The sequence below is a fragment of the Taeniopygia guttata genome, chromosome 15, assembly GCF_048771995.1.
Source record: "Taeniopygia guttata chromosome 15, bTaeGut7.mat, whole genome shotgun sequence".
Lineage (NCBI taxonomy): Eukaryota > Metazoa > Chordata > Aves > Passeriformes > Estrildidae > Taeniopygia > Taeniopygia guttata.
The window spans coordinates 13,485,230-13,511,989 of NC_133040.1; the positions used below are offsets into that span (position 1 = coordinate 13,485,230).

At 45.6% G+C, this 26,760-nt stretch overlaps 1 protein-coding gene across 2 annotated transcripts in view; it reads left to right on the forward strand.

The window, feature by feature from the left end:
• ADGRD1 (adhesion G protein-coupled receptor D1) overlaps positions 1–26,760 on the forward strand; it is a 117,658-nt gene that overhangs the window by 61,026 nt on the left and 29,872 nt on the right. For both annotated transcript variants that reach the window (XM_012577935.5, XM_030285668.4), the window contains 5 exons: positions 756–879; positions 14,448–14,551; positions 17,022–17,133; positions 22,538–22,691; positions 25,925–25,991. In XM_012577935.5, the coding sequence (XP_012433389.5) occupies positions 756–879; positions 14,448–14,551; positions 17,022–17,133; positions 22,538–22,691; positions 25,925–25,991 (561 nt within the window). The remainder of the gene's footprint in view (positions 1–755; positions 880–14,447; positions 14,552–17,021; positions 17,134–22,537; positions 22,692–25,924; positions 25,992–26,760) is intronic.

Sequence of the window (26,760 nt, forward strand, 5' to 3'; positions counted from 1 at the left end):
CACTGAATACATTTAGTTTTTTTTGTTTTGAAATACGCTGCTCTTAGTGAACTCATTGAGAAAGAGTACAAATACTGAATATTTCATTTCATGGGCATTAGCAGGTTTTGAGCTGTAACAGTGTAAGCCTAATTGATGTAGCAATGGTCTGGGATGCTGTGATCCCTCCTGAACACCTTGCACTTGGGAAGGTCACGCTATTGTTTTACTGAAGTTTTGTTTCACCTGTGTTGAGCTGCCCCAGCTGTTGGCAGTTACTCGTTGTTATGGTTACTCACAAATGAGGAGAAATTAGAAGCAGGTTTTAATGAAGCAAATGAATATGGCTGGGGCGTTGTTCCTGTACTGCTCTCCACTGGGGCTGGGGCCCTGGGGGCTTTGGAGGGATACAAGCTCAAATATGAAATCTGTCCTTCCAGATGAGCTTCCTTGTGCCAGGATGGGTTTATTCCCTAGTGCACAGTACTTAATTTGGTTTCTGACCTACAACAGTCTCTCTGAGAGCTCAAGGAGGTCCTGAAGGGCAGGAGTATGAGGTAATACCTATCTTTAAACCAAGCACTGGGAGGAGTACAGATCACTCAGTCAATCTGCAGGACCCAGAAAAAAATGAGAAAGAAATAGTTCCTGTCAGTCAGTGGGTGGGTGACCCGTGGTCCCTGAGGCTCCTGTGTCCCCACTGCGCCCCAAGGCTGGCAGAGCACAGGGAATTCTGGCTTGTCCTGAGATGACACTCTGCCTTTTGTGCTTTGCAGCAATGGGACTGGTGTTTGGTCTGACGAGGGCTGTGTGCGTGAGAGTGGGGACCTCAACTACTCCGTGTGCCTCTGCAACCACCTCACCAACTTCGCCATCCTGATGCAAGTGGTGCCCCTGAAGGTGAGACTCAGCAAAGCAGTAACTCTGTTCAAAATGAGGCATAAATACATCCGTTACATCCTCACACCACGTAAGTGACTGAAACTGGGCTCATTTATACCCAACTTGGATTTGTTTCTTGCTTCTGTGGTGTTATCCAGAGAGCTTTATTAATACCCCAGCCCTCTGTGTCAGTCTGAGCACTTGAAGGGGGGTTGGCTTCCTCAGGCCATCCAGTTTCCATCTAACCACCATTATCTTTATTACTTGTAAAGCACCTAATGACCCCATCTGGTTTCCAAATATAATTTTTCTAGGAACTCTTCAGGCTGATAATAAAATGCAGCTGTGCCTCAAGACCTCCCGTCTTGTAAGACAGAAGTATCTTGGGAGAAATGTGCTATTATTAACCCTGTTTTAAAGAGCAGCATTCAGGGAATTAGCCAGGATTAAAGAGGACAGCCAGCAATTAAATGCCACTGAAAGATTCGTTGGTTCTCCACTGGGGAATAGTTCTGAAAGGCCCAGCTTTCATCTAAACAGATTTAGGATTGTGATGATTAATGGGATCCTGCAATAAGTTTTAGTATGATGCGATATTAGTGATTAGAGATCAAAGATATTTCATATAGAATTCTTTGGAATCAAGTTTTCCTTAAGGGGTCTGAAACACATAACCAGGAAAGGCTGGTCGTGAATGGACCTTCCAGTTCCTCACAGTCCTTTCACAGCTCCATTTTCAATAGTTTCTCTCTCCTTACATTTTTGGTCTGGTGCATTTACATCCACAGACTTTGTGCAGAATGTTTTTCCACAGCTTTGTTTCCCCCTTTATGATTAAAGGAAAATCTCATCCCAAATCTTTGTCCAAGACATTTCCTTTAAATTGACCATTTAGGATTTTCTTGTGGTAGTATTTTTTTTTAACTAGTGAAAAGAATTGTTATATAATTGACATGAAGAGTCAGGCTAAGACAGAATTCCTGGCATTTGAGCTGTGCCAGCAGTCACAAATTCCCAAAACATTAGCTAAGTGAAGCCTACTGAACCAACGTGACAATTGGAAACGTCTCTCAGGTGTCCTTGGAATCCTCTTAAGCAAATGTTAAAATGCTGTGGATTTTGAGCACATACTTGTGTTTGTTCACCATGTTCAGAAATTCATGAGCCAGGGTTCAAAGGGTCCATTTAAATCACCCCTTGGAACACCAGATGCCAATGCTCCAAGAGATTGTTGCTGTGATGTTATATCTGATCTTGAACTTTTGTACAGTTTAATCTTTTCCTAAATGCAGTGCACAGATAATATAAAACAAGTAAAAAAGAGTGGGAGTATGCAATTGCCCACATTTGAACGGTTCTGTTTCCACAGCTATAATACATCTGTGGCCAAACAAATTTAAATGGATCAAATTTTTTTTTGTATGAACACTGTTTTTGAAAGAATGTTTCTTTTTCTCTAGATTCTGGGAAAAAAATTTATATTTTTACCCAAAAGGCTCTGCTTTTCATAAAGAATGGAAATAAGTTATTGGAAATTAACTGCCTGAAAACTGTAGATTTTTTTTTCATCTAAAAAAAAGGGAATTAATTTTTCATGGTAATTCTCTGGGTGTTTTATACTTCCCTTCTCCTGTGGCAAGTATCATTGCCCTCTCTCCCCAGGGTACAGATAAATGCAGCTCTCAGGGGAGCAGCAAGAAGCAGAGACCCCCTCCAAGGGCACCTTCACAGCCTTTCCTACAGCAGCCAGCAAAGCCAGGGTGCACAGTTCTGCCAGCCCCTGCAGAAAGGCAGGCAGATGCACAGAAACAATTTGAAAATCTAAAAAAGGGCGATGCTGACAGTGATAAAGAGCTACAATACACACCAGTACGTGTGCAGCAGCTTCAGTCCTGGGAGAGCATGCCCAAGGAGAGCCCTTGTGAGGAAATCCATGAGCTCTTGGGAGCAGCTCAGTGGGATAAGTGCTCTGCCTCTCTCAGCTCCCCTTCACATTGATTTTCCTTCTGCTCAACAAAGAAAAAAAAAAAATAAAAGGGCATAAGCTTCCATTAATGTGCCTTTGCAGTTCTTTAGAGTTTGCTGTTCCCAGCTGGAGTGCACAGGATCCTCAGGGGGTCCATACAAAGAAAACAAGTGACCTTCCTCACTGGGCAGCTGGGGTGGGCACTGCTGGTGGCCAGGGCTTAGCTCGGGGCTGACTCTGTCAAGGATGGCGACTTCTTCCTGAGTTCTGCTGAATTCCAACAGGGATCTTCTTGCTTAAGTCCTCGTCTTTGTTCCTTCACCTGGTTAGCTGTGGCTTTTTCCAGCTGTGGAATGCAGCAGGGTCCATCCCTGCAGCTCCTCTGGCCCTGTCCTCCTTCCTGCTGGCACTGCTCCAGCCCCTGTCCCACCGTCACACGTTCCCTGTGCTCCTTGTGTCCAGGGATGCCCTGCTCCATTCTCAATATTCCTTAGCACTGCAGAGCTGTGTTACTAATTCATGCACCTGGCTTGAGAGGAATTTCAGTGTCCCACTTGGATTCCATTTTGTTTCAGTGAGCCATTGATAGGAACAAAACTGTAGGGTATCTTGCATTTCCTGGTGCTGTCTTTTGAACATTTGAAATACTGAGATCAGGGGTGCTGATGAACTGTTAGACATTTGTGGCACAGACTGTCAGGTGGGTGTAATTTCTAGGGAGCTGAGAGCATGGAAATGCAAGAAAGTTCTGGAGAACAAGCTGTGAATTCTCCATTTTATTTATTGATCTTTACTCAAAACAGGTTAGATTAATTCAGTCACTGTTCTACTGTGTGCCAGCTGGAGGTGATCTCCAAAGGCAGAAATCTGCTGAGATGAAAAATCACTTTTATTCTAATATTCAGAGAAAGAAATTGAAAGAGATTAGTCACAAAGGAAAATTTGAAATTGTGGAATATTAACTTCAACGTGACAACATGAACCTTCACTCTGATATTTGTGGGCTCTGCACCAGGAATGGAAGAACTTTGAAAGTTGTGGATTACTTATAACTGAGCTCAGATTACAGATGTAGTTGCACAGCACTCCAGATTTTTCATTGGTTTCAGCAGGAGCTCTAAGGCACTGAAGCCAAGGTGGTTGTGAAAGAAGGACAGGAACAATGCTGCTGAGGAGCTCAGCTCAGTGCCTTCAGAGGTGCAGGGGATTAGCAGTTGTAACAAGTTTATTTCAGGGTTGAAATAACCATCTTACAGCCATGTGGTGCTCAGATGTCAGCCTGGCACTGACCTGGTACCCTGCTGAGGAACTGGACCACAGACACTCTGAAATTGTGTTTTTTCACTCTGCTGTTATGTCTGTAGCACCAAATTCCTTATTGCTGAGATTCGTTTATCTTGTTGGTCCTCACTTGAGAATGATAACATCTATTTTGAATTTTAGAGCTTAGTGGTCATCAACTAGTTTAAACAAATAAATAAGTTGATTGAAGGCAAAATGGGAGTGCAGATGGGCAGAATGTTCCTGAAGGAACATGTTGAACCCTTGATTGAGAAATGTCATGGATGTAATTAAGGTCAGCAGGCAATCAGCACTTGGGGACCGTTGGGAACTCCTGGGCAGCTCTGACCGAGTCAGAGACTGAGGATTGTTCAATCCCATCTTCCCAGCAAACCCTGGCACGGGACACTCGGAGGAGCTGTGCAGGCATGAAGGGACTGCTCTGATCGAGCTGCTCCTTCTGGTGGGGAGCCTGAGGTGGGGTGAAGAAGTCCCTCTAGCAAATAATCATTGCTGTAGCTGCACCTTGGGAAGTCCTGTCTTCCTCCCTCCTTGGTCCAGGGCAGTGTTCCAGGCTTTCCTCCATCCAGTGCAGCCAGCACAAGCAGGCAGGGAGCCACAGGTGCGCCAGGGTAGCTGTGGTGGGAGAAAGAAAGAATCCATTAATTTGGATGTGTTTGCTCCTTCTGAAGAAGGGCCAGGAAGAAGAGACCCAGGGCCAGGAGCTGCCTGAGGGTTTCCTGCAGCAGCGGTGCAGCAGTGTCCTGCTGGGGGGCACCTGGGTGGGACAGGAGACATTCCCTGGGGCCGGGGGATCCCAGCTCTCCTCTGCTGCTGGGGGCTCCTGGCAGCAGGGACGGGGGCAGCAGGGACGGGGGCAGCAGGGACGGGGGCAGTAGAGGCAGAGCAGCAGCCCTGTGGCACACACGGACAGCAGAGTCCCTTCCTAGACAGCAGGAAACCCAGCCCAGCACAGAGCTGCAGCTCAGAAGTGCTCCAAAGAAAATTCAGATGCTATTACTGCATTTTGGGCAGCTTTCTCCCCGCGTCAGTCAGTGGGCACTTTGCTCCTGCCAAGGAACATGCCAGCCATCTGGCAGATTTGTTTTTATAATGATCCAACAACTACAAAGCGTGCCAGGCTATTTGTACCATCTGCCACGTAAATGTCACTTCAGCTAAAGGATGGTGGACACCTGGGGACCCAGGGTTCAAAATTCCTTTCAAAGAGGAATCATTTTCTCCCACAGAAAAATAGAGTTTTAAGCCTGGGTCTCCCTCCCCCCGAACACCCCAGAACACAACTGAAATATTGATGTCTCCTAAACCATTCTCTTAATTGTTATTTTTCCTCTGGCTGTCTTTTCAAACTGTGAGAGTATAAAAATGGCTCCTATAAAGTTCACATGTGGATGGACATTTCCCGCTAAGCAGTAGTGTTATACAATCTGTGTTAGAAATTGTTTGGGGTTTTGAGCACATTTTCTGCATTTCTAAAGCTAGAAATGACTTTGGGGTTTGTCCTATTTGTAGCCTGTTCACAATTCAGAAGAGAGCATCAATCAATATAGTTCAAGCAGCTCATCAATGGGCTTGTAAGCAGACAAGTGTTTATACGGGGAAAATACTTTAAAAACCATCTGATCTTGATGATGGAACTGTAGAAACAACCCATTGCATCTTCTAGGGAGCCCAGGATTTTGGAAATGTTTGGGTATTTATCTGTGAGCTTCTGTTTACAAAAAAAAATCATCCCAGATTTCTTTTCTTGAGGCAATATATGGGGTTTTATTTTATCTTTCACTGTTATAGCTGAGGATGACTGAGAAAAAGGTGCATCAATTTGTGTTCATAAAGGCTGTTTTGAAAAAGACCTAATGTTGCAAGATGCTTTAAAAATATGTGGGATAGATGTGTAATTTATCAGTTTGGAACATTGTTTCCTAAATCTAATACTGAAATTATTATTCAAACACTGCACTTTGGCTGCAATACAATAACAGTCTAAAATCATAAGTTATTTCTTAAAATTTCCAGCCAGCTTCATACTCTAATAGGACAATGAAATAGAAATAATGTAGCACTCTCCGTTTTCTGCTGTTTTGTAATTTTTGTATAATTACATTTCTCAGCATGCTTTTCATTGCTGGGAACATAAAAAGAATAATGCCTTAGTCCAGTAATTTTTCTTTGTGTTGCATATTTAGAAATTGGATAGGCACTGCGATTTTTTGGGTCCTTGTTTATTACCACTGACAGTTTGTATAACTGAAAAGATCTCCACAGACAGTTCAGACAGCCCTCAGCCATCAGATGCACAAAGATAAATCAGCCTGGGTGATTATTCTAGCATTGCTTTGTAAACTTTCTTCGTTCTTTCTCTCTCTCTTCACTTCCCCTCCATTTTACTGCAGTGATTATTGTCCCTGTGGAGGAGCACATCTCCCTGACGTGTTCACACTGGGACTGTGCATCATATTTCTTTTGTCCTTATGACACCCGTGCTCATCTTTCCTGAAAATCGAGCACTGCTCTTGATTTTTGACCCAGAGCCATTTTTCATTCCTCTGCTATTCCACTCCTATGCCAGTACAGCTCTGTTGATTTTGATGGGAGGAAATAGGAGAATTTCTGCTGTCCCTAATTCCACAGAATTACATGGGAAAAGTTGGACTAGTGCTGCAGGATACTAAACCTCTCAAATTCCTTAGAGAATTGTTTGGCAGTTACTGAATTTCATGCAGCAGGGGAGAGTAAAATTGACTTTTTATTTTGGAAAAGATATTTAAGAGTGCTATAACTGTTGAAATAACCACTTTGTTTGAGAAGCATGATGGAGTAGGCAATTTTAATCAGAATACTCACCAAAAGAACATAGACTTCCTTTCTGTGGTGGAAATGAGAGCACTGAACCACTTGGCAGCCAGTTCTTGCTGACTAAAGGATTTCCCCGTGCAGTATAAAATGTTATGAGCAGGGCACTTTTATCCATCACTTTTCTCTTTAGATGTAGTGACTCTGCACTTGAGTTTGGTCTGCCTCCTGCAGTGAACTCTGTCCCCAAAGGCTGGGGCAAGAGCCTCACTCAGTCCCTGTCCCGAGTCCAAATGGGCCTTTTGGAGCCAAAGCCCAGGCCTGGGAGAATGGAGATAGACACATTTTTATGGAATTGTGCTGGGAGCTGGGTATTTAACTGTCCTCAGCTGCTCTGAAAGATCTCAGGCTCAGCCTGGCAGGAGAATTTAGTAAAAAACTGCTGCGAACCCCAGCTCAGGGAAGAAATGCTGATGTCTGCTCCAGATCAGAAGGCTGAGGATAGCTTTATTAAAACTATACTATATTACATTAATATACTATTTAAAGAGAGATTATCCTATTCTACATACTTACTCCTTACTTACCTATTGAACTAATTAATAAACTCGTGACTCTGCTGAGAGCCCGAGCCACAGCTGGGTCCCTTTGGTCACTGACCCCAAACAACTTCACCAGAATCCAACCCAGCCATCCCTGCAGGTGAACAGTCCCCAACCACATTCCACATGGGCAAACAAAGGAGCAGAGGTAAAGATTGTTTTCTCTTCTTCTCCCTGTGCAATCCTGAGAGACAGAATCGTGTCTCTGTGTCCAGAGAATGGGAATGTCACAGGAGTGACATTCCTGCATTGCTGTGTCTCTGCTGGACCCTGGTGGGTCTGACCCTTCTGGGGTGCTCCCCATGGACTGGAGCCTGGCTGTTAGCTGGGAGCAGGAGGAGCCTGTTCAGCCCTGGTGTATGGGCAAAAGCAGCTCCTGGAGCCTCACGGGATGATCTGCTGGGAATACAGCACTTCACATTTCCTTAGATGTGAAAGGAAGGCAGAAAAAACACCCTGCTCTCTGTTGCACTAGCAGATTTCTCTCTGTTGTGCTAGCAGATTTAAGAACTTGGAAATATCAGCTTTTCTGGTCTCCAAACTTTATAATAATCTGATACCACCTCACAACTTGAGGCCTTCCTCCCTGCCATGCTTCCTTCAAGCTTCATTTGAACTGAGAACCTGCTGTTTGAGATTTGTAATGAGCAGAACCCCTACGGTTTGATGACACAGTGCCCAGAACTACTTTAAAAAATGATGTGGGCATATAAAAATATTAATTAATATCTTGGCAGAGATATTTGGAAAAGTCTGTATTTTTTGTGTCACAGTGAGAAGTTTTAAATAAACAGCACCAGGCTGGGCTGGCTGGAGGAAAATGTGCCTTTAATCCTGAAAAGCCCCCTCTGCAGCACTTAATTGCAGATTGCTTGGAACTGTGGAGTCAATAGAGAAGGGGAATTCAAAAACAATTCTGCTGGAAATGGCTGATAAAGATGATTGCATTGTGAAGCGTGACTCTCAGAGGCTGTTTTTTCTTTAAATTCACAGTATCTGATGCATTGTGGCTTGAGAAAAGAAGTTTGTGCATCAAATTAGGCTTTTCTGTGGGTGGTGATTTTACAATGCCACTAAGCATGGCCCCATCAGCATTGATCCTGTGGTCTCAGGGAGCACACCGAGCCTCCTGAACTCGTCACAGATGTTAATTAAAAAAAAAAAATGGAATGTTGTGTACCTAACAAAGTGCTTGGCAAGCTGAAGGAAAACAGAGATTTGTATTGTTATTATTGTTTAACACATAAATAAAGGCCTCTCTGGACTGAAATTGAATTTCAGCAGCCTTTCTGGAGGCAATTAAAACCATTAGCTTCATCAGCCAAGGCCAGCATTTTAATGTCTCTGAGACACTCAGGCTGCCAAAGTTAATTATTCATCCTTTTCTTAATTGCATTCAGATTGCATTTTAAAGGTACAACTTCAGTAGATTTGGCTGAACCTAGCTGTTGCCCCTCACCCCCTGCCCTTTCCCCCCAGGAAATCCTCAGGGGAGGAAGTTCAGACTTTGCAGAGGGGTTTGAGGGTGGGTTCCAGAGCTGGGCAGCCCCTGGCAGATCAATGAACAGCAAAAACCTGCCAGGAGCCTCATGGGGGGACGTCTCCTCTGAGATGGAAAGCTGACCAAAAGGGACATGAAAATCTGGCTCATTCTTCTGTTTGGACTTAGGGCAAAATGCAGTTGTCATGGCATTTCCACCGGTGAGCAAATAACTGTGGTTTAATGAAATGTATTCAGTACAGGAGCACATGCAAACCTATCCCAGGCTGTACCAGTGAGTGAGACCAAAATAAAACCAGAGGTAAGATATCCTTCTCAGCTTGCAGGACTCTTTTTTGAGGCTGTAAAACCTTTCTTGATTCGACAACTTGCCTTTTTCTGGAAGAGGAATTGTTTTTCAGAAAGGAGATTTCAAAAGTAGTTTAGACAGTGAAATTACTGCTTTTGGTGTCTAAATAGTGAAGCTGTAACTTGGTACAAGGGCAAACCCTGTCAGGATCAGCTATGACAAGCCTTGGTTGAAGTATTGGAGCTCAGCCCTTGGTCTGATATGAAGGCAGAAATAGGGGGATGTTTTGCAGCATGTGAAGGAGAAAATTTCAGGCTAGAACTTCCCCAAAAAGTCCCTTCCTTTGGAGAAAGCCAAAAGTACACTCTCAGCCAAGCAGAAGAGGTGCAGTCAATGGCCCAAGAGGTGAATAATTTGGAAAAGGACTGGGACAGGAGGGCAAATGTCCCCTGGAAAAAGGGAGCACTGAGCAGAGAGCCCAGCAGGTGCTCTGAGCTGCCCAGGGGCTGTTGTGTTCCTGTGTGTGGTCACTCAGTGACTTCACATAAAAAAGGAGCTTTTCTCTTCTAGACACAAACAATTTTTCTTGTAGAGCCTACTGAATAAGTCTTTCAGCCTGAATGACCTTTCCCAGCTCCTGCAGGTACGAAAGGTACCATAATATATTATTATAAATTTTCATCTTCCATGCAGTTATTTATAAACAGAGGAGTTAGATAGCACTTTCTCTCTCCTTTTTTTTTTTTTTTTTTTTTTTTTCCCCCCCATGCACAGCATCATAAATGAAAAATCCGTACTTGGAGTCTGAGCTGGTATCCTTCCAGGATCATTTCTCAGGCCATCCACTTGCCTGCCAGTTTCAAAAATAAAAGTGTTAAGCAATGTAGTAACTTTTTTAAGAGGGAGAGCAAGGGTAGGACAGTGGGCTGTGCTGCCCCAGGTGGGTGGATCTGCTCAAACCCCTGTTCTTTGGCCAGGCTTTCAGCACACTCAAGGTGAGGGGTGTTACAGCTGAAAGGGTGGGGGATTTATATGAGGTAGGAATTTTTGATTTTACCTTGCCAAAGCTGAAACTAAGAAACATCTGTCTCTTAGTGTTGGTGATTGCTGACATGCGTGGATGAGCTCGTTTCCTGGCTTTTCAGAGTAAAAGAATGACCATATAAATGCAAGGAAGCAAAGCATTTTAAAAGAAAAGAATAATGTAGATTGGGACAAGTGTGAGAATCAGGCTCATGGGACGACTTCACAGATTGCTCAGTGTTTTATGTGGTCCTTTTTAATGCTATTTTCCTTAATAATAGCATTGCAGCTTGATTAGAGTTTTTGCGCTGACTACAAAAACATCCCAAATTACTGTTTTATATTCCACATCATGCAGAAAGTCTGTAAACTTTCAAAAGGACAAGCTGAGGTAAGGTAAAATCAACCCTTATCAGAGCACTGGAATTCGTTAAAATAGTTTCTAAATTAATAAGGCCCAATGCTTTGACAACCCAGGTACCTCTAACAAATTGCTCCTTGTTATCCCTTCAAGTGAGAACGCAGCACATCCAGATGTGCTGTGACAGCTGGGTTGAGAGGGTTCTGGAGATCTGATATCTTTAAATGCAGGGTCTTTTCCCCTCTTCAGCACAGCCCTGCAGTGAGGCTGCACAGCCTGGAAATCATTCCAAGCCTCCTTTTGTGCTCTTTGGGTGCTTGCTCACGTTCTTTCCTGCAACTCACACCTGCACAGGCAGGAGCCCTCCAGCCCTCCTGCAGCCCCCAGCCCAGCTGCCCCCTCTGAGAACAGCCCCTGCAGGCTGCCCTGGGTCCTTAGCAGCAATTAAAAACAGTTCTGTGAGAGCTCTGCCCTCACACGGGGCAGGAGGAGAAGGTGCACTGCAGAGGTGCTGCTTTTGGGAAAGCTGTTACCCAGCTGATGTGAGTATGGATTTAGGAGCATCACTCTTAGAGCCTCATCACATTTTGGTTGTGTTCACCAGAGCAAGAGCAATTTCCAGCTCACAGGTGCAGGGACCTATGTAGGTGATTTCAGGTTTCAGTTAATCTCATACATTTTGTTGTAGAAAAGATTTTTTTTCCCTTTTTCATTTCTAAGTCATAGAGGCTCGGTTGGATTCACATTTTGTCTTGCCCTGCAGGGGTTTCTGGAGAAAGACTGAACTAAAACCCAGAGACAGACTTTCTTAGAAACATGACATCAAAGAAATTAGAAAGCAAAAAATATCTGAGTGATCATTATCTTCTTTTGGATTACTATGGGGAAAAACCAAACAGTTTGATCTGGGGGGAATGTAACACCTTTCCCACATGGAAAGAATTGGGTCTGTTCAGCCTGGAGAGGAGAACACTTCAGGCTGACTAATTGTGGCCTTCCAGCACCCGAAGGGAGCCTGCAAGATGGAGAGGAACTGTTGACAAGAGCAGGCAGTGACAGGAAAGGGGGAATGGCTTCAAACAGAAAGAGGGAAGGTTTAGAGCAGACATTGGGAAGAAATTCCTCCCTGTGAGGCTGGGCAGCCCTGGCACAGGTGCCCAGAGCAGCTGTGGCTGCCCCTGGATCCCTGGCAGTGCCCAGGGCCAGGCTGGACAGGGCTGGAGCTCCTGGGGCAGTGGGAGGTGTCCCTGCCATGGCAGGGGCGGCACTGCACCATTAAGGTCCCTTCCAACCCAGCCCATTCTGGGATTCTGTGATTTTTTGCCCAATTCCACTGGTTTTCTCCTTGGGATCTTCTGCATTTGTCTGTGATAGTAAGGACACACCACCCCTCTGAGATCCCTGCCAGGGCAAACACCAGGACAGACCACTGTAAATATGAATTTTCCCTGAGCAGGGGAACTCTCTAGGGAGCATTTTCTGGCTTAAGGACTGCTGAGAAATACTAATTTCAGAGTGACTTTACATCTGAAAAGCTTCCTCAGCCCCCCTCCCCCTTCTGCAGAATTGTGAACCACCTGCAGCCAGGGAAAAGGGACGGGGAAATAAGGTCCATGCATTTTGGACATGAATATACCTGATGAGGAGATCACTTCTGAAGTGCTCCATTTGCCACACAGATGATTCCTATTTCAGGAATATTCTGTGAAGAATGCCTATGCATGGCTTCTTTGGGGGATGAGGGACGATAGCATCTCTTTTGTAGGAATTATCTGGAGCTTTTAAGCTGTTCCAGTACACAGAACTCTTTTGTTTCTGTAATTGATGCTGTCCAGTCAGGGAAAAGAAATGTGTCTTTGGCTGAAAAAAGAAAAAATAGTCAAAAGCTGCATCATATTTCCTAGGAACAGTGACACCATAGCAACAGTTGTCTTTCAGTGCTGCTGCATCCCTTAATGGCTCTCGGATTGCTGAGCTCTTCTGCTGGAAACTTGGCGCACGTGAGCTGCTGTGGCAGATAATTACAGTGAAAACCGACATACACAGCACCTCTTTTTGTCTGTATTTATGTTTTCCCATGACCACATGGCACATTATTTCTCTCCTTTAAAAGGACTTTTAGTGGGGGGTTTATTGGTAGAGCTGCTTCGGTTTGATAATCTCTAATGGAATACTTTGTTTGGGTGGGAAATTTTATTGTGTGTGTGGAAAAGAATAGAAAATCCCAAACATATGTGAAAGGAGTAGTTTTTATTAGATAAATGTGCTGTAAAAACGTTTTTGAAATATATAATTCCTTTTAGTATTTTTTAATAAGAAATAAATATTTTTCAGCTTGGAATTTAATTAATAGTAAATTGAGATTTAAATAGTAACGGAGTATTTCAAGCATCAAAATTAAAACTTTTTGATTGACTAATTTTTTTTCCTTCAGTTTATGAAAATGTCAAGTCTATCCAAAATCAAATCAGGAAAAATGTTTGAAAATTCTTCTAGGATGAGAAAGCTTTTTCCTGTCTAGCTCTGTTCTGCTTATTACATATTAATACTGCCTGGCTCCCTTTGTTGGGTGTGGCTCTTTTGTCATTCTTTTATGAGAACTTGCATGGAAAATTAAACCACGCTCTGATTAATTGAAGATGAATGGCCAAACCACAGTGTCCCTCTTGCACTGACTCTGTCCAGGTTTAACAGAGATTCTGGTGGAGAGCACTGTGGAGTTGCAGTTTAAATGCTCCTAAAAATTGCATTACCTCCACAAGAGGTGCCAGGAGATGGAAGCAGGGCTGAGAGCAGAGGTTTGCCCTCCTGCTGCTCATGCTGGCTGCTTGCTGGGATTTTCACTCTGTACTGTCGGCCCAGCTCCCTCGGCAGGCACTGCCAACAGGATCCATCGGCTGAGCCCGTGGCTCTGAAGGGCTGTGCTGGATGTGTTCTCTGGTGGTGCTCTCCCTGCACGGTGGTGCTTGCACAGGGACGGGAATGACTGCAGCAGCGCTGCAGCATCACTGCGAGCAGCACTGCAGCATCACTGCGAGCAGCTCTGCAGCATCACTGTGAGCAGTGCTGCAGCATCACTGCGAGCAGTGCTGCAGCGTCACTGCGAGCAGCTCTGCAGCATCACTGTGAGCAGTGCTGCAGTGTCACTGCGAGCAGTGCTGCAGCGTCACTGCGAGCAGCTCTGCAGCATCACTGTGAGCAGCACAGGGCCCTGGGAGCAGCGCTGCAGCATCAATGTGAGCACCACTGCAGCATCACTGCGAGCAGTGCTGCAGCGTCACTGCGAGCAGCACAGGGCCCTGCAAGCTCCCGGGCTGAGTTGCCCAGGCTGCCCGAGCCCTGCAGCCATGGCAGGAACTGCTGAAAGCTGCTGGGGACTGAGGTGTGACACACAACGGGGACAGAACACCATGGGCAGGGACTGCAGGACCGGGCTGTGACACACAACAGGGACAGAACACCCTGGGCAGGGACTGCAGGACTGGGCTGTGACACACAACAGGGACAGAACACCCTGGGCAGGGACTGCAGGACCGGGCTGTGACACACAACAGGGACAGAACACCCTGGGCAGGGACTGCAGGACTGGGCTGTGACACCCAGCAGGGACAGAACACCATGGGCAGGGACTGCAGGACTGGGCTGTGACACCCAGCAGGGACAGAACACCATGGGCAGGACTGGCAGGGCTGGCCTGCTCGGGGTGACAGCCGCTCACAGCTCTGTTCTGGTCTCTCCTGTGCCTGCAGCTAACCAGAGAACACCAGGTGGCCCTCTCCTCCATCACTTACGTCGGCTGTGCCCTGTCCATCTTCTGCCTGACGATCACCCTGGTCACGTTCGCTGTGTTGTCGTGAGTAATTTTAACTTCATACCTGCTGAGCAGAAAGGCAAGCAGGATCCCTTCAGCTACTCAGGACAAAACAAAGGCCATTAATTCTACAACCTTCCTTAATTAGATTCTGCACATGTATTTGTAACACTTGGTTGGTTATTTCTAAATTACTTTCATTTCCTGAAATGGGATGCTCTTTATATAGCAAGCTATTTAAATCTCATGAGAGGTTTTTAATTTTTTTTTTAACTGTCCATACTTTGCTATAGTTCAGGAATCTTGCGAAGAGCCTTGTAGGAGGTCCTGGTCTGGGCTCAGGTACGAGGTGAGCAGGGACTGCAGGACCACTCCCTCTGCCCCCACACATCTTTGGGTTGCCTGGAGCACACAGACAGCCCTTTCTGCTTTTCCACTGCCCTGTCTGTGAGGCAGGCTGGTTAGAAAGGAATGCCCAGTAAGGAAGTCTCGGCCAGCACTGGCTGCCTGACTTCAGTTTCACACAACTTGTACACAATTACCTCATACAGCCCACGTTTATGTTCAAGTGTCTCACTGTTCTCCATCAGGCTGCTTTTCTGTGCTGCTTTAGTGGGATGAAGGACACTGTGAGCAGTGTGAAATTCACTCTATGGCTCATGGTTAAAAACCTCTGCATCTCCTGCCCAAAACAGGGCAGGTCCTGTGAGCGCTGTCCGTGCTGGGAAGGTTTCTGCCCCAGGGCACTCAGGACCTTTATTCCTGTTTATATTCCAGTAGTGACAAATGAGTTTGAGGCCCAGCTGAGCTTAATACAAAACCCTTAATTTCTGGAAAAAAGCTTTCATAAAGGTTTGTGTCTAAATAAGAAACAGAAAACCTGACTAAGGGTGAAGTAACTTGTCCAAGGTTGTGCAGCACTTTGGGAGTGCAGCAAGGAGGGGGACTCTTGTCTCCTTTCATACACTAAACCACATTGTTCACACTTAAGAGTTTGAGTTTTGTTTTCTGTTCCTAAATGTATTTTGGACATCCTGTTGAGAGGCCAGTTTCTAGGGGAAAGGACTTGCTGAATCTCAGTAAACTGATTACAATGCTTGTTTTTTTCCAGACCCTGTATTATTTCCAAGTTTTGAGATCTGTGTTGGTCATACTTGGATTAAGAGCATAACGTGTGGCAAAATCCACTCTAAATAAGTCCAACATCTGCCTGTCTGACACTGTGCTGTTGGCATGTTTAGGCTAAGGGGAATGACCTGTTCCATTTTAGTCTGAGTGCAGAATTGGATGTTAGAATGTTTAGAGACGAAAAAGGAGCAAAAGGAGGAGGTGTTGCTGCAGCAGGGATGAAAACTCCTCAAGGAACTGGAGGCAAACAGAAGACTTGGAAGAGAACTTGGAGCCAGCTGACTGTCACAGGGTTAAGCACCCCACCTACATACAGCATCCTTCAAACTGCCAATTTAACATAATTTGATTATCTTTTCACTGGAGAGCAGGGTCTCATTAAGCAGCTGAAGTTAAATTTTGCAATGTGGTGTTAGATGACTGTGACATAAGTGGAGAAGAATCTGGCAAGTTCTTTGCTACTCCATGTCCTTGCTGGGAGGGCAGTGAGCCCTGCTCCCCTCCTGGGTGACACTGCCCAGCTTGTGACACGTGGAGCTCTTCATTACAAAGCCATTGGCAGCAGGCAGAGCATCCTTTGAGTTACTTTTTGGGATCTCGACACTTCTTGTCATCTCCCTCTTCATTCCCTTCCCATGGAGCAGTGCAGCAGGCAGGGTGCATTGGAATAGGAACCTGTTATCACCAGGACTGTTTATTTTTTAAAGAGAACAGAGTTTAAGGCAAGGCCTGAGATGTTCAGATCAATGTTTTTGTTTTCTGTTTCCTATTTTGGGATGAGAACAGAAACACGAGGTCAGCAGACTTCCAGGAAAGCCTGTTCTTGTCAGATTTCCAGCTGGTTTTTGAAAAGCCAAGAGAGATATGTTCAAATGATGTTGAAACCACAGTCAGGTTCCTGTCAAGACAGGCACTGCCCATCTGGATATGGAGCTATCATTCCATGCCCAGAAGTTATATTTGTATAAATCAGAATCAGAACCAATGTATTTTCCCATTCCCTTATTTCCCAGAAAGGCAAATACCAACAAAATGAACCCAGGAACTCTGGGACAGTGTTGGCACAGGTGCCATGTGCTTTCTGTGAGGAGTGGGTGTGACCTGCCTGGCATCCCAGCACCCATCAGGATCAAACCCTTTGCTGATATTCTGTCACTATTCTGTCACATCAACTTGCTCACGTGCAAATCCATCTCCCGCTGCCTCTGGGACAGCAGCAGGATGCCAAGGGCTCCCCTCAGGACCGCCCCACGCTGCTGGGAGGAGAACTCCAAAGAGCCCATGGTGCCCCCAGCAAGGGCCAAAGGCAGCGTGGGTGCCTGCAGGTGTGCGATGGGCACAGCGGTGCCCCGGAGCCGTGCTGAGCTGTTTCTGTGCCCTGCAGGTCTGTCAGCACCATCCGCAACCAGCGCTACCACATCCACGCCAACCTGTCCTGCGCCGTGCTGCTGGCCCAGGCCCTGCTGCTGGCCAGCTTCCAGCTGAGTCCTGCAACCGTGAGTCACCGGGGTCTGCTGGGGCGGCTGCAGCGCTGGGGCGGCTGCACTGCTGGGGCGGCTGCACTGCTGGGGCGGCTGCACTGCTGGGGCGGCTGCACTGCTGGGGCGGCTGCACTGCTGGGGCGGCTGCACTGCTGGGGCGGCTGCACTGCTGGGGCGGCTGCACTGCTGGGGCGGCTGCACTGCTGGGGCGGCTGCAGCGCTGGGTGGCTGCACTGCTGGGGCGGCTGCACTGCTGGGGCAGCTGCACTGCTCAGTCCTGCAACCGTGAGTCACCGGGGTCTGCTGGGGCGGCTGCACTGCTGGGACAGCTGCACTGCTGGGGCAGCTGCTGCATTGCAAGGTCTGGCTTTAACATGCCCTAGCCAAAAATGCCATCCTGCTGCAGGGGGAACTCCTTAGGCAGAGTACCAGCGTCTAAACCATTAAAACTGATGTCTAAAACACCTGAGTAAGATTAAGAAAAATAGGCCAAGTTAACAGCACCACATACCAGTAAAACCAATTTATTCCCACTGTTGATTTTAAAAACACAATTTAAAGTAATGTTAAGGTCTTTGATGGAAAGTTCCACCTGAAGAGCAGAAACAAAACCTGATTTTACAATAAACTTCCAGGGTGCTCTGTGTTTGTGCTTGTAAAAACTTGTCTACTTTTGTGACCAGCTGCTGCTCCCCATTATTTTTCAGAAGCAGCCAGTGGTTTCTATTATTGGGGCGGTGGTGGTGGTGATGTTTTTTCTCAGTAGAACTAGATATGAGGTTTGCACATTGTTCATTTTGCCAATACAGCAGCTACCTAAATTTATATTCAGCTCAAATGGGTTCCCTTGGATTTTTGTTAGGTTTATAAATAACCGTAATGTCTGGTTTGCACAGGCAGTCATTACCTGAGGACCTAAAAGCAGTTTTGAAAACTGAGTTCGTATTCTTTTGCTGTTTAACATTCGGGTGGGTCCTGAATGAGTCATGCAATGTGCAAGGGAGAAAATGAGAGGGGATGGTTTAGAAGGAGAATGAAATGGAGGCATTGGAGAGCAGCAAAAGATGAAACTGCAGACAGTAGAAACCAGGCATGAAAATAATCCTCTTTAAGTAGAGAGCTAAAACCCTCTTGAAAGGACATAGTCTTGAGGGCAGTAGAAGGTTCACTCAGCAGGACAGTGTGTCATTTTCTCACAGGTTTTTGATCCATCCCAAATGTTCAGACAAATCAGCTGAGTCACTTCAGATGGGCTGTGAAGACTTTACAGCTGACCAAGGCCATTGTGGCCCTCAGACTGTTGGGTGGTGCGAAGCCCCAGCTGTGTCCTGCTGTGGGCTGGAGGAGACAGAGCCGTGTTCCGCAGGCACAGCCGTGTTCCGCAGGCACTGCCGTGCTCTGCAGGCACAGCCGTGTTCCGCAGGCACAGCCGTGCTCTGCAGGCACAGCCGTGTTCCGCAGGCACAGCCGTGTTCCGCAGGCACAGCCGTGTTCCGCAGGCACAGCCGTGTTCCGCAGGCACAGCCGTGCTCCGCAGGCACAGCCGTGCTCTGCAGGCACAGCCGTGTTCCGCAGGCACAGCCGTGCTCTGCAGGCACAGCCGTGTTCCGCAGGCACAGCCGTGTTCCGCAGGCACAGCCGTGTTCCGCAGGCACAGCCGTGTTCCGCAGGCACAGCCGTGCTCTGCAGGCACAGCCGTGCTCTGCAGGCACAGCCGTGTTCTGCAGGCACAGCCGTGTTCTGCAGGGACAGCCGTGTTCCGCAGGCACAGCCGTGTTCCGCAGGGACAGCCGTGTTCTGCAGGCACAGCCGTGTTCCGCAGGGACATCCGTGTTCCGCAGGGACATCCGTGTTCCGCAGGGACATCCGTGTTCCGCAGGCACAGCCGTGTTCCGCAGGCACAGCCGTGTTCCGCAGGGACATCCGTGTTCCGCAGGGACATCCGTGTTCCGCAGGGACATCCGTGTTCCGCAGGCACAGCCGTGTTCCGCAGGGACAGCCGTGTTCCGCAGGGACAGCCGTGTTCTGCAGGGACATCCGTGTTCTGCAGGCACAGCCGTGTTCTGCAGGGACAGCCGTGTTCCGCAGGGACAGCCGTGTTCTCCAGGCACAGCCGTGTTCTCCAGGCACAGCCGTGTTCCGCAGGCACAGCCGTGTTCCGCAGGCACAGCCGTGTTCCGCAGGCACAGCCGTGTTCCGCAGGCACAGCCGTGTTCTGCAGGGACAGCCGTGTTCTCCAGGCACAGCCGTGTTCTCCAGGCACAGCCGTGTTCTGCAGGCACAGCCGTGCTCTCCAGCCCCAGTGCCACCCACGTCCACAACGTGCCTTGGTCACACTCAGGTCCTGCTTGCTCAGTCAAGCTTGTGAGATGCTCACACAGGCTGCAGTTTAACAGGTGCAGATTTCCTCTTAAACCTATCCCAAACCTACTTTGCTGAAATCGGGGCGGTAGCACAAGGAAGAGAGACCTGTTTTACACCAGGCTTTGTGAGATGAAATGCTTCACAGAATCCGTGGATTTGTTAGCCCCATCTCCTCTATAACAGCTGTAATTGTATGGGATAACACTGTAAAGGTCTGAAAGTTGACAGACGTGATGTAAATACTGCTTTGCCCTCTTGGAATCCGGGGGGATTGTGATTCATCCTTTTATTGGTCTCCTGTCCTTACCTGCTCCTAGCAGCTTTGACAACAGCCTAAATACCTTTAATTGCAGCTTTAATTGAACTGCTGAATGATCGTTTACACAAAGAGGGAGGCAGTATTTACACTAGCAGGTGTGAATTTGTGATCTTTGCCTCTGCCAGGGCTGGTGTGTGGTGCTGAGCTGTTTTGGGGTGTCCTTGCAGGACCCTCTGTGTTCCCCTCTCGAGGCTGGCATTGCCTCCTTGTCTTGAGCCTCCCCATCCTTTCCCCACCTCTGGCTCTGGGGATATTTTGGTTTTGATTGCAGATATGGCATACAGCATTCACTGCTATTTTCAGATGCATTATTTAATGATTTACAATTCATTCTACAGCAATTTTTCTTTTGTAGAATAATAGTGGTTTTTAACCACAAAGCTCTATCTTCACAAACAGGACTTTAATATTTCCAGTACACCTAATTTATTCATTTATTTATAAAAAGCTGGTCATTGACACCTACCACCAATAGTTAACTGATCATGGCATATTCCAGGAAGGCAATTCTTCCCAAAATCAGGATGTCTTTTTATGTCTTTATATTCTTGAGACACAGAAAAATGAAAATTGAAGTATAAGGTGTTAGCCAGCACTGAGTTTTTTCCAGCACAACCAGAAAATCTAATGTATCTACTATCTGCAGTTCTGGATCAGGGAATTTATCTCTTTCTCACTCAATACTCCTGCCTGGCATTGCCGGAAACATCCAAACAGAGAGGTGAAACAAGCTGCTTTTGTTTGTGATCTATCTGTAAAATTACCTATCTGTTTTAAGACTGTCCTAGGGGGGAAAAAAAAAAAAAAAGACAAACTGGGAGGCCTTTCTGAAAGCCTGCTTTTCTTTCTCATCACCAATAATAGCACAGACCTTGCTGCTGGCTGGGCTGCTTTTTCTATTTCCACAGACCCTCTAGTTGTCAACTCTAAGAGTAGCAGGAACAAGACCTGCCTTTTTATGAGTATTCTGCTAAAAGCAGGGTGTTTCACAAAGTGCAGCAAGAGAGACATGCTTGGGCTTAGCGTGTAAAGGCTCAGCTTCTCTGTGCTTTTACAGAAGGCAATTTTGCCATAACACTAACTTCTAAGCAATAATCAAGGCAAAAAAAAAAAAAAACCCAAAACCAGAATGAGCAGCAACTTTGCTATGGATTTTATGTACAAATCTGCAACTAGGTATTATACAAAATTATATACAGACCAACCTCCTGCTACTTCACTGTGTGCTATTTTTCTGCTGTTTTGTGATTCATATTGTTTGGCTACTCAAAAATTGTAAAATATCCATTTGACAGAGCTAGCCTGTATGTCAGCTTTATGCTGCATTTAGATTCTTGTGGACTAATCTGGTAGAAATCAAAAGGCATTAAAATGGATTTTATAGCCTTATGATAAAATTAACTGGAAAGGCTCTTATAGCTTTTGTCAATAAGCTAATCTAGTTTAATAATATGTCACTGAACTTTGTGAAATACTAAACCACATAGAGACCTCACTTACACAAATCAACCCCAAATTTATTGCTTTTGAATGCAGGTAGTCCCATTGGATTTGCATTAGAATGTCCTTGCAATGTCCAAGTGAGTGTGTACAGGAAAGCCTCCGTTTTCATTATGCCACTAGGTCCCAGGGATTTATTTTCAATGGATTCAAAATCCCAAACCACCAACATAAAGAACAGAATGCCAGCACAGCACAGCTTAGCTCGGGCAAAGAGAGCAAACCAGTAACACCCGAGGCAGTAACTGGTTCCTGCTGGTGGAGCTCCCCAGCACAGCTCCCCCTGCCCGGAGCCTCCCTGGGGCTGGTCCAGCCGAGGAGGGCAAAAGCCTTCCCATGCCAGGGCTGGCTGCAGGCAGCCCTGGAGCTCTGCAGGTGCCACAGAGGGCTGGCACAGCTGCAGGGCAGAGTGTGCCTCCCTGCAGCCTGCCACAAACAGGGCAGGGCTGTGGGGCAGGGCTGGGGCTGCTGCAGCTGAGCTGGGGCAGAGCAAACCAGGTCCTCTGGTGGGGACATCAGTGTGGGGACATGTCTGTGGGGACATCAGTATGGGGGCATCACCTGGGGACATCCCTGCAGCCACCTCTGCTCTGTCACTGAGTGATGGGCACAGCCACTCTGCTGGAACCTCCTCAAAAGAGTGAGTGAGGAAGGGGAAAGGCAGAGAGTGAGGAAAGGCAGAGGGAGGAAAGGCCAGTGGGGAGCACCTGAGGCTGGAGAAGGAGAAAGGATTCCACTCTCCTGTTTTTAAACCAGGTTGGCCAGAGGCTTAGAGAAAAATTAAAGATGCTGAGAGGAGCACCTCAAGGAAAAGCAGGCAGCAGGGTACAGGACAACACTTGCACCCCACTTCTTTGACTCCTGTATTTACTACCGGTTCAGCAACCAGACTCAGTTTTGATTCCCTAAATATTGTGTAGACTTTAATGGGAATACTGCTTCCACTGTTAAAAATAAATAACACACTTGGATTTCCACACCACATTTGGCAATGTTGTTAGAGGTTTTTTTATTTGGGTTTTTTTTTTTTTTTAAGGGTAAGAGGATTTGTTACTCTGGAGCAATCTGAAAATGCAGTAGAAAAATGAAATTGTCTATTGCTTTCTTTTTAAGACAGTTTTACTTCAGTGATTTTGCATTTAGCCTGCAAACGTCTATAGAAGTTAAAAAAGAAAAAGAAAACTGATGTGACTATATCACAAAGAACTAATGTATTCATTTTTATTCTTAATTTAGCTGCCTTGCAAGATATTTGCCATCCTCCTTCATTTTTTCTTCCTGAGTGCCTTTGCATGGATGCTGGTGGAAGGATTTCATCTTTATAGCATGGTGATCAAAGTATTTGGGTCAGAAGAAAGCAAGCACTTATATTATTATGGAATTGGATGGGGTAAGCATTTAGTAGCTGCTTACTTTTAGTCTCCTCACTATGGGACAAGATTATATTCAGAAGCATATTTGAAATTGTCATCTTATGATCACAGTTTGCCTTAGTGAGAGTGGGTCTGTTGGATGAGAAAATGCATCATTTTTCTGACTGCAGTCAGACCTGTAGTGTAGTCCTTGAGCCTAATTCCACTGCAGGAATTCCACAGCCTGTCCAGGCTAGGTCAGACCCTCGATTACCAAACCAGTGGCAGGACTGAGGGAGGGAAATCTCACTACACTGCTGTGTTCTTTGTTTGGTTCTGACTCACACCGGTGGCTTATTCCATCTGTATTCTGCAGTCGTGCAGAAAGGCGGGCACAGCAGCACAGAATTATCACAAGACTTCACTGACTGGTGCTTTGTGCCTTGAAATCCTTAAATAAGAAGTGTGCACAGAACCCCAGTGTTGTTGTTACTAGGAATGAAGAAGTGGTTCTGTGACATGGGAATGTCTCAGACAACAATTCAAGTTTTTCTAGATGCAGCAATAAAAGCATAACCCATGTGCATTTCTGGAGAGCCAGAGCTGGGTATTTTCACATATTTAAAGGGTTGCAGACCCTGACAGCAGAGCAAAGTCACTTGCTGTCACAGCCCTGGGAGACCAGCAGTGGCGCTTGACAAAGCTCCACATTCAGGAGAGGGAACCTCATTCACTGGGTCAAAGAATAGGTGTGAAAAATAGAAAAGGAATATCCATGCAATTACAGACAATTTCAAAATATGTTAAAATATGCATTATCTTTCCTTCTCTCCAAATTCATTTGGAGATACAGGAAGAACAATTATATCAGTAATACAGATCTGCTGCAGTCATAATTGAAATATTTAATATCTATTTGGCACCATGCAGATCTGGGTGATAGTAATGCTGTGATATATATATATATATATATATATATTTCAAGAACTACCTACTTGACCTTTTGTCAATTCTGTCCTTTTTATTTTGTGCACCTTTCCTCATTCATTTAAAAACCTTCTTGGCTGTTGTGTGTGGGGGCCACAGTCCCCAGGTGAGCACGGGATGCCCCAGGCTGAGGGGATGAGCTGCAGCTGGAAGGTTTTCTCCTCTGCCCCCACTGCTTGGGTACAGGTTCAGTAATTCCATAATTCCACATTCCTGTGCCACTTTGTGCCAGGTTTGTTGGTTGTAACATGGCAGCGATTTAGAAGACACAAAACCAAACCAGGCATCCGACTGGGTCAAAAATCCCCAAAACTGCTTTTTTGCTGTGGTGATTCAGCATACCAGGCAGAGGTTGTTGGCAAAGCTTTTGTGTCCCACCATTTGTAGGATGCTGGGGACAGAGTTTGTGGTGCTGGATGTTTTCCCATTTCAGCCAGTTCCCTTTCCTTCAGAAACTGCCACAGAGTGAAGACTGTTCTGAGCTGTCAAGTGCCATAAATTCCATTATTTGCTCTTAGTTGATGTAGTTCCCGACTTCTGCCCAGATCTGATGTAACACAGCAGAAGAAAATAATAGAAAATGAACATCCTCAGTATAAATGGGAGAATATACTTATCCCCATCAAGCAAAGTAGATCTTTTCATCATTGGAGGGAAATACACTTTCATTTGTGCCTAATGCTTCATCTTTCTCAATAAATGACATATTTAGCCTTTTAGAACTGATGTTCTAAAATTGTTTTGAATTGTCTGCCACAGAGTTTCAACAGCCTGGTTTTTGGTTGGTTTTTTTGTGGTTTTTTTTATTTTATTTTTTTTATTCTTTGGGTTTTTTTGTATGTATAGAAGACACAGAATCTTTCAAAATACAATGCTACTTAACTACTGAGTATAGCCCATATTTATAAATACATATTCATATCAATATAGAAATATTTATAAATGTGCTTCTAGCTGCAGTTATTAAGAATGAAAATACTTCTTCCAAAAATGATATTTTTGCCAGTACTGGAAAACTTTACACAATTTGTGAAGATGATATTGGTAAAATTAGGTAGAAATTGCCTGTCAGAGAATTTTGTAAAGCCCTCATGCAGAAAACCTAAAGAACTAAAAAGAAAATTGAAACTTTAAGCTATCATGTCTAATACTCTGTCTGGGACCTATTTATTAAATTCTTTAAGATGATCAAAGCTCAAACCTTCGCATTTTATTAAATCATACAGGAATTAGCAGGCAATCATTTAATATTTGAAGGTATGGGTTTTACTGCACTCAGAACTGCTGGCAATAAACCCCCTGCCTCCTCTCCAGCTCCTGGCCTGGAATGAAGTGGCACAACAGGACCTGGCAGTGCTGGGGCCAGAGCAGCTCTGAGACCAGGAGCAGTTCTGCCTCTGTAATTTGTGTGATTCCGGTGTCACCAGGAGCAGATCTGCCTCTGTAATTCGTGTGATTCCTGTGGATCATGAGCAGATCTGCCTCTGTATGATTCCTGTGTCATCAGGAGCAGAACTGCCTCTGTATGATTCCTGTGTCATCAGGAGCAGAACTGCCTCTGTGTGATTCCTGTGGATCAGGAACAGAAGTGCCTCTGTGTAATTCTTGTGTTGTCTCATGAATGTTTCTTCACCTCCTAGGGCACAGCCCACTGCATCAGTCAAAGCCATCTGGAAACATAATTCGCTCTAAACACAAAAGTCTTGCAGACCCATGACATATTTATGCTAAACTCAGCCTTGACTGGGCCCCTGAGGCAGCCTGAGTTTGCTGGCTGTGATGCTCTGGATAACCAAATGTCACCACTCTTGTCCTCTCACCTGCTGTCTATGCATCCCTGTGAGAAACTCTGCTCTCCTGTCTTACGTTCTGAATTCTTGAGCAAAAATGCACTTACCTGGGGAAAGTGGTTAAAATAAGGCTGATAGTGCTTCACATGTATCACTGCTGGATAGCAAGAGGCAGAAAGTCTTTTAAAAAGGCTTTTTAAAGCCTTTAAATCTTTAAAAGAAAGGTTTAAACAGGACTGTGATTCCCAAGGAAGTTAGCACTGATTCAGTTTAACAGTTAAACTAGTATTTTATTAAAAAGTCATTTTGTCTGACATCCGTTAATTAGTGTTGGATTAAACAGCTGCAGGAGGATGTCAAGTTAGAATTAATTTGAAAATTACTCTGAGCTGCTCTGTTCATACAAAATTTAGCAGAACTTTCAGGGCTTGCTGGAAGATGTGCTTTTATTCCTAATATTGCCTCAGCGTCTGCCTTTCTGTGCCTTGCTGCAGGCTGCCCACTGGTGATCTGTGTCATTTCTGCAATGTCGTCCCTGGACAGCTATGGAGAAAGTGGCAAGTGAGTATGAAAAAAGCCTCACTGCAGGTGCCATAGGGATGGAAATCTGATGTGGAGGAAATTTGTAAATGTGTTAACTGGGCTGTGGTGCTGCAAGGTCCTCCTGAGGAGCAGGGGAGAGAGTCTGCAAAAGGATGACTTGTGTAGAGATATTGTTAAACACAGAAGCCTCAAGTCTGGTTTTCACAGAGATGATTCACAGAGCACAAAAAGCTCCTGAGATGTTTTTCTTTCTTTTTACTGAAGAGCTCCTCAGTGAACTCCCTGCTCAGGAGGGAAAAACCTGCACCAAGATGAGAGTAACCATTGATTAAAGATATTCAATCTTCCAAAGAAAACTGCAGTTACACACCTGAAATTTGGAATGGATAATGTCCAAAACCTTGAAAATTAATTTCCTTTCTAATTTGGGAAAAGAAGAGCAAGTTTATCTGAAAGAACTCTATAGAATTTAATCCTAAAATAATTTTACATGTGGAAACTGGTTTATCTCTTCAGGGCTGTAAGAAGGGCCACATTGTGTTTGCCAGCCCCTTCCCCAGCACCAGCCAGGGGAGGCAGGGAGGGCTTCAATTTGTCCCTGGCTGCAATGAGACAAATTCACTCCAATGAGACATTTCACAGTGCTCCAGCACTGAAATGACTGCCTGTGGCTGAGGGCACCAGAACAACAAATTGCAACTAAAACACTTCCTCCTTCCCATCTTTGCACTCCTGTGGAGGTGTGCTGGGGCAGAGAGGTGTCACTGACTATGTGACAAATCCAAGT